The sequence below is a fragment of the Argentina silus genome, assembly GCF_951799395.1.
Source record: "Argentina silus genome assembly, chromosome: 6".
Classification (NCBI taxonomy): domain Eukaryota; kingdom Metazoa; phylum Chordata; class Actinopteri; order Argentiniformes; family Argentinidae; genus Argentina; species Argentina silus.
In genome coordinates this window covers 1,708,951-1,716,450 of record NC_139660.1, presented here as the reverse complement: position 1 = coordinate 1,716,450, position 7,500 = coordinate 1,708,951, and the positions used below count along the sequence as shown (strand labels likewise).

Here is a 7,500-nt window from a genome sequence, read left to right as displayed (position 1 = left end):
ACACACACACACACACACACTTATTCAGATGAATTTCTGTTTGGGAGCAAGTGTTACAACAAGTAACACTGAAATGAATAATATCTGGTAAGAAGAGAGGGAGGGGGCTTGGGAGCACATTCAGATATGCTAGAGGAGACCAGAAACAGGGACGTGGTTATTTACCACTCGTTTACCTTCCGTTCTCAACCCGTCTTCCTTTCCTTCTCAAAATGACTTTTAACAACAGGTTTACATTTCCGGTCTGTTCATGTTCGGGGTTTTTCACTGGGACGTCCAGCAGCCACATACATCACCACACCAGGCACACTCTAGACCCAAACTCCATCTCCCATGAGTCAGTGGGGCAGTTCCTGTCCATTGGGTATTGAAATCCTGTAAAAAAAAATATATATATATATATATATCCTGTAAAATAAAAAAAATAAAAAAACATCACGGCTCATTTAAAATGTACTCACTCCCTCATCTCACTGCAGATGTCCCAGTCTGACCCCCTCAGTGAAAGCTGCAGTATCAGCATCAGCTACAGTACTCCTCTTATGTCTAACACAAATCCTCTGACCTTATCCACTCCACAGCCCACAGCCCAGAGCCAGGCACTGCTGTTAGTCCTCTCTCTCTCTCTCTCTCTCTCTCTCTCTCTGGCAGGACTGGGAGCTACAGCCAGTGTAATCTCTGACTTAGTGAGACTAGCGGCAGAGAGACCCCAATCACTTCCTCAGCACCTTTATCAGAGAGAGGGAGGTTGAGAGGGAGGTTTAATACCCCAGCCGGCGGTGAGGGAGGCAGGAGTCTGTTAGCCTGCGTGAGCGTATGAGGAGACGCAGAGGGATGTGTGTGTGTGTGTGTGTGCGTGCGTGCAGCTCTATTTTTTAACATGATATAACTGCAGACAGGCAGGCAGGCAAACCCCCCCAGGCAGCCCTCACTGTTGAGCAGTGGGTTGAAGAGACAGGGTCGAGCTAACCAGCTAATCCTCTGTGTGGCTGCCAGCTCACGCTAGGACAGGGATTTTACTGGCTGGCTCGCTGTGTACAGGGGGTGAGTTTGGGTAGAGAGTAGGGTGAGAGTAGCAGAGATGGAGGGCTGTTGTAGGCTCTGGTGAGCTGTGTACATCTGTGTGCGTGAGAACAGAGAAAGCAATTTACTGAGAGAGAGAGAGAGAGGGGGGGGGGGGAATTTTTTCATTGAATTGAGAGAGGGGGTGAAATGCACTAGTCTGAAATGGCCAAAATCAAAGAGATTTAGACTGGGATGAATTGTATGAACACTGGGAGGGGAGATTTCAGGACAATCAGAGGGTTTTACCAGGCAGATATCACCTCCAGCAGTGCAATGACCTGAAGGGCTGTTGGCTAGGTCAACAATGGAAGCCAATCAATGTTAATGACACCGGGAATAGTCCCCTCCCCTTAGGGTCACTCCATATTCCCGCCTCGCCGCCTCCTCAAAACACATTGGAGGAGAAGGTCTGAGGGGGAGGAACCCCAGACCCCTCTCCTCCAATCGAGGAATCGTTTGAGGTTCGGCAAGAGGCTCTGGTCTTGTGAGCGAGGGAGCAGAAAGGAGGGACAGAGAAGGAGATGAGGAGAAGAAGGGAGAGGGATAAGACAGAGGGGAAGGGAGGGACTGGATGAAAGACAGATGGAGGGAGGGAGAGAGGGTGGAGAGGTGTAAAGCACACAGCATATCTCTCTCTCTCTCTCTCCCTCTCTCTCCCTCCCTCTCTCTCTCTCTCTCTCTTGCGTGATGTGATGGATGAAGAGAAGCCTGTTCGAGCGGGTGCTCTTCCCGACCGGTCTCAGGGGACAGAGATTAGATCTGCAGCATTTCATTACCTCCATCCCTCACGCCTCCCTGTAACAGACCATCAGGCAATACCATCACAACAGGGGAGGCTGGCGGAGGTAGAAATCGGAGGGCGGGCTCATTGTAATGCACGGAACGGAATGAGGAACGGTATTAACCACGCGTGTTTGATTCCGTTCTGTTCCGTTTGATGAACCTCTCCTCCGATTTCTGCCTCCCCTGCGTCACACACTTTTGAGGGGAGAAACCAGAGAGCAGAGACAGACAAGAGCTGAAGGGAGCCAGTCAGGCCAACACTCACCTGAACAGAAGCGTCAGAGATCACCAAGGTAGAGCCCAGGAGCGATGGAACTAACCCGCCCACCATCCCCTCATCTCTCCTCTTTCTTCTCCTTCCCTCTGTCCTCCTCCTCTGGTTTTTATAGAACCTGATAAGAGATGAGTTGACGATTGCAGTGCTCCCGTGTTAAAGTGTAGTGTCAAACACGTCTAATGCTAGCGTTGGCATGGCTGTTCTAGGCCAGGGGTCAGTGGGCCTACTGGATGGGTTTTGGCTGGGCGGACAATTATTCTCTCAAGAAATATCTGAATGTCAAAAGGACCTTTGTGTGTGAGGTTTCCTCATTGTAACCAGAGTTCACACGGTGTTCTGTGTCTTCGTACAAATGCACAACTGTATCTGTGTGTGTGTGTGTCTGTGTGTGCGTGTGACCATCTGAGTGAAATTGCTTTTTTGAATTCCTTTTTATTTACCCTGAGAACAGTTCAGCTGAAGTGAATGGGCTGTGTTTATACATTTAAGAGGGGGGGGGGGTGTGTGTATCATTTGCTGTGATGTATCGTGTGTGATGGGGGGGGTACAGATGTGAATCTGTTTCCTTTCCTTTTACTGCTTAATCCTACCTTGGGCGTGTGACATTTATGATCTGTTTGAGGATGTCACCCAGCTCTGTTTTAAGGTCCCATGATGTTTGAGGTGTTGATGTGCCATCCTTCTAACCACCCCCCCCCTTCACCTCACCCTGTACCCCCCCCCCCCCCCCCCCCCCGTGTCCACCCTGGTGAGCACCCACCCATGTCACATGACCCGGGCTATGGCACTATGACCTCTGACCTGAGTGACGTGCACCCGGGCCTCAGCCAGAGAACCAATAAACACTCTTGCCCTTTTTTACTCGGCTGTTCTGTTTCATTTTCATTGAACTGAAGACGTTTTGGGCTTTAAGGCTGAATGTCCTGTGAGTGTCCATGTCAGAGAGGGGTGAGTGCTTGAGAGCGTGGGTCGGTGTATAAATGTGTGAATGTTATCTGACGTGTGTGTGTGTGTGTTCGCACATAAGCTAGTGTTAAACACTTTAGGTACCGATTGATCTATAATCTTTCCTACTGAAATAAAACTACTTGAATTGTTCAACTTTGTACTGTGTGATTATTATTATTATTTATTTTTTTAAACACCTCCTTTACCTTCTTCCTTCCTTGTTTCCAGAGGTAAAAGTTATTAACAGAAACGCAAAACACCATGGTTAAAGGTGTATTGTCATATGCACTGGGATACAGGGGAGTGTATGACGGTACTATGAAATGATTACACTCAACTGTCTTCTTAAAAAATACGCTGGAACACCGTAGGAGGACAGCATACAGTAATAACGTAGCAATAATACAATAGCGGCAGTAACTATACAATAGGAGTACACTTTTTATAGAATGTCATTGTCCTCCGTGACTGGCTGACTGAGGTAACCACCGTGTGTTTACCGCTGCTTTAGACAAACCACACCCGTATTTGCTCAGGTGTCCCTCAACCCAACACTCAACACTTTGTAAACCGATCTGAACCTGTTAAGCAAGTTCGTGTGAATGTACTATACTACACAGATAGATTAGGCAGCCGTGCAGGATTCATGGAAAACGGAACACTTCGGATGACATTCTCCCCCTTTCGCCGTCACTCTTAGGCTGGGGCGCTAGGATGCCTGCACATAGCTCGGTTTGGTAGAATCTTTCATTTTAGTACAACAGCGCCGCCTGGCGTCGCAGATGTCTGGCGCTTGAGGAAGCGATTCGGAAGTGGACGCCGAGCAAGGATTTGAAGGCAAGGACGCAGGAAAGGAGGAGAGCAAAGGGATGGAGAGAGATGACGAGCCTTTTTGACAGCGCATCAATAACCTCACTACTGTCCACGTTATAACCGACGCACGTTTCGGGGCGTTATCACCGTGTGACTGCAAGTCGTTGTAAACAGGTATGTCTTTTTTATGATTTCAGTGGCGGCGAGGCAACGTTGGCTAAAATAGCTAGCTAGCTAACGTTAGCCAAATCCAGTAGCTGTCATAAGAGAAGGCTTTGCCCGGTGACTGATGGTGGTGGTAGCTTTGTGGCTATGCTTAGCAATCTCACGCAACGTTTGAGAAATGTCGACGCTCCTCGTCTGTGTGCGTGTTGTTGTTAATATGGTCTGCTAGCAGGCTAGTTGGCATGAACTAGTCTAGACCCCAAACATGGCATGATGGAAGCTCAAAACCCCGATGTTGCTCGCCAACTCCAGAATGGGTCGATTTAGCGAGCGGGGTACATCAGTGAGCTTGTTGTGGACAACAACGGCAAAACGCGCCGCTGTCAATGCGTCATTTCGCTATCGAGAAATCAACCAAAAAGGACCCCGTCTCTCGCTCGTCCTGCAGGCCTTCACTGTGGTGCCTAAACGAGTTAGCAAGCGGGGTGGTGGAGAAGGTGACAAGTAGCAGGGAGCGGTAGTAGGACGTGTTGCTATTTGGACTCATGAAAGACCGATTGTATGTCTCGGAGAGGCAGTCCTGCTGCTGCCTGCGTGGCCACACCGAGACGCAGGTCCGCTACTGCGAGCTAGCTGCTCCTCTCAACTGGGTGTGCAAACAAGAAAGACTGCTCATTCCTTTCTCTCAGACAGCCAAGACAAGCGTCCTTGGCTTGTACAGTCTTGCCGCTATACTACTGTACTGGGGGTGTCATGTTACAAAGCTTCCCATGGCCAGTTTATTCTGAGATAAACACAGATGGTGGTGGTGATGATAGTGATCATGGAGTTTTGGTGGACTTGGAGGCGGGCGATAACCGATCACTCTCCCTGACATGACAACACCGGGAGAGTCAGTCAGTGACAGGGTTGACATTTTGTGAAATTTTGCGTAGACTAGTTGTAGCAAAGACCAGCTATTGCCAGATGATGTATTGTGTGTGCTCTGGTATTAATCTGGTATTACTGTCAAATGCTTTTCCAGATTAATATCTGAGCTACTGTGAAAGCGCGCGCGCGCACACACACACACACACACATTGGGGTAAAAACATAGGTCACCGCTCTCTCTCACAGAAGCTCTTTATCTCTATTCCCTTTTCATGCACCTTTGTCTCTCTCTCCCGCTTCTTTCCTTTCTGTCCTCTTGCTCTCTATCCTCTCTCCCTCTCTCCCCCTATCCTCTCTCTCCCTCTCTCCCCTATCCTCTCTCCTCTATCCTCTCTCCCATCTCTCCCCTATCCCTCCTACACCCCCCCCCCCCCCCCCCCTCTCTCTCCCTCCAGGTGCTTGCGGGTCGGTGAAGGCCATCACTCCAGTGAGAAGCAGCAGCAGGACCCCCCTGTCCCACTGAAGCGTGCGGCGCGTCGTAAGGGGGAGGCGGGGGGGAGTCAGGGCCATGCTCCAGGGGTGAGAAGAGGGCGAGGGGGACACACACAGCAGGGTCGGGGTGAGGGCGAGGGGGGGGTGTCTGTGGAGATGAAGCTGAAACAGCGCGTGGTGGTCTTGTGTGCCATCCTGCTCCTGCTGGGGCTGGCCAAGCTCTTCCTGCTGGACGGGGGAGAGGGGTCCGCAGCCAGCCGACGAGACCTCCGGGCCTTCCGCAAGGTGAGGGTGTGTTGGTGGTGGGGGGGGCTCCGCAAGGTGAGGGTGTGTTGGTGGTGGGGGGGCTCCGCAAGGTGAGGGTGTGTTGGTGGTGGGGGGGCTCTGCAAGGTGAGGGTGTGTTGGTGGTGGGGGGGGCTCCGCAAGGTGAGGGTGTGTTGGTGGTGGGGGGGGCTCCGCAAGGTGAGGGTGTGTTGGGGATGGGGGGGGGGGGGGGAGATCGCAATCGCAGGTGTGTGTGTGTGTGTGTGTGTGTGTGTGTGTGTGTGTGTGCGTGCGTACGTGTGTGCGTGTGCTTGTAGAAGCGTACGCAGAACCAACCGTATCATCACTGTTGTCCCTCAGATGGAGGCCGGCCTGTCCCTGCCCCGGGGGGCGCGTCTCACACACACCCTCCAGTCTCCCTGGGAGGTGGCGGGCCAGTGGGTGGGCCCCAGGGAGGTGTTCCCGGAGGAGACCCCCGAGCTGGCGGCGGTCCTCACGGCCCTGAGCACGGCCCGGGTGGAGCGGGCTGACGTGGGCTACAAGGGGACGCAGCTCAAAGCCCTGCTGGTGTTGGACGGGGGGCAGAAGGTGGTCTTCAAGCCCAAGAGGTGAGATATACGCACGCACGCACACACACACACACACACACACAGCACATGCAGGGCTTTGAGCTGGACTGGTGGTGGTGGGTGGATAAGTACACTCATGCATTTGTGTATACATATCCACACCCACCCACCCACCCACACCCACACACCCACACACACACCCACCCACACACCCACCCACACCCACCCACCCACCCACCCACCCACACACACACACACACCCACACACACACCCACCCACACACCCACCCACACCCACACACCCACACACACACCCACCCACACACCCACCCACACCCACCCACACACCCACACACCCACCCACCCACACACACACCCACACACCCACCCACCTGTGTGTGTTGCAGGTATAACAGGGACTATGTGGTCGAGGGGGAGCCCTTTGCAGGATACGACCGGCACAATGCTGAGGTGGCCGCCTTTCACCTGGATAGGTACAGTACTGCTTCCTCTCCTCCTCCTTCTCTCCTCTCCTCCTTCCGTCTTCTTCTTCTCCTCCTCTCCTCTCCTCATCTCCTCTCCTCCTAATCTCCTCTCCTCCTTCCGTCTTCTTCTCCTCCTCTCCTCTCCTCCTTCTCTCCTCTCCTAATCTCCTCTCCTCCTCCTCTCCTCTCCTCCTTCTCTCCTCTCCTCTCCTCTCCTCCTTCTCTCCTCTCCTCTGCTTCTCTCCTCTCCTCTCCTTGTCTCCTCTCCACCTTCTCTCCTCTCCTCTTCTCCTTCTCTCCTCTTCTCCTTCTCTCCTCTTCTCCTTCTCTCCTCTCTCCTTGTCTCCTCTCCTTCGTCTGAATTGATCATTAAACACCCAGGCTTTTTCACCTGAACTCTGACTACTGTATTAGTTCTGGCCATGACACTAGCATGGGTATTGGTTGGGGTATTGGTGGGGGTATTTGACCTGCTGTTCTCTTCCTCCCCTAGGATCCTGGGGTTCAGGAGAGCGCCCCTAGTGGTGGGGAGGTTTATCAACCTGCGCACAGAGATCAAGCCTGTGGCCACTGATCAGCTATTGAGTACATTCCTTATGCAGGGTGAGTCTCTCACACACATACAGACACACCCACATGCGCAAACACACACACACACACACACATACAGACACACCCACGTGCGCAAACACACACACACCCATTCAGTCGCCCCCGTGTCCGGTTTGCATATGGGGTGTGTGGCGCTCTGTAAGGTGCATGAGATAA

At 52.4% G+C, this 7,500-nt stretch overlaps 1 protein-coding gene across 1 annotated transcript in view; it reads left to right on the top strand.

The window, feature by feature from the left end:
* The first annotated feature begins 3,878 nt into the window (after positions 1-3,878).
* fam20b (FAM20B glycosaminoglycan xylosylkinase) overlaps positions 3,879-7,500 on the top strand; it is a 10,220-nt gene continuing 6,598 nt past the window's right edge. Inside the window, exons 1-5 of the mRNA XM_083671519.1 lie at positions 3,879-4,060; positions 5,377-5,698; positions 6,039-6,286; positions 6,655-6,741; positions 7,226-7,335. Of these exons, the coding sequence (XP_083527645.1) occupies positions 5,570-5,698; positions 6,039-6,286; positions 6,655-6,741; positions 7,226-7,335 (574 nt within the window). The 5' untranslated portion in view covers positions 3,879-4,060; positions 5,377-5,569. The remainder of the gene's footprint in view (positions 4,061-5,376; positions 5,699-6,038; positions 6,287-6,654; positions 6,742-7,225; positions 7,336-7,500) is intronic.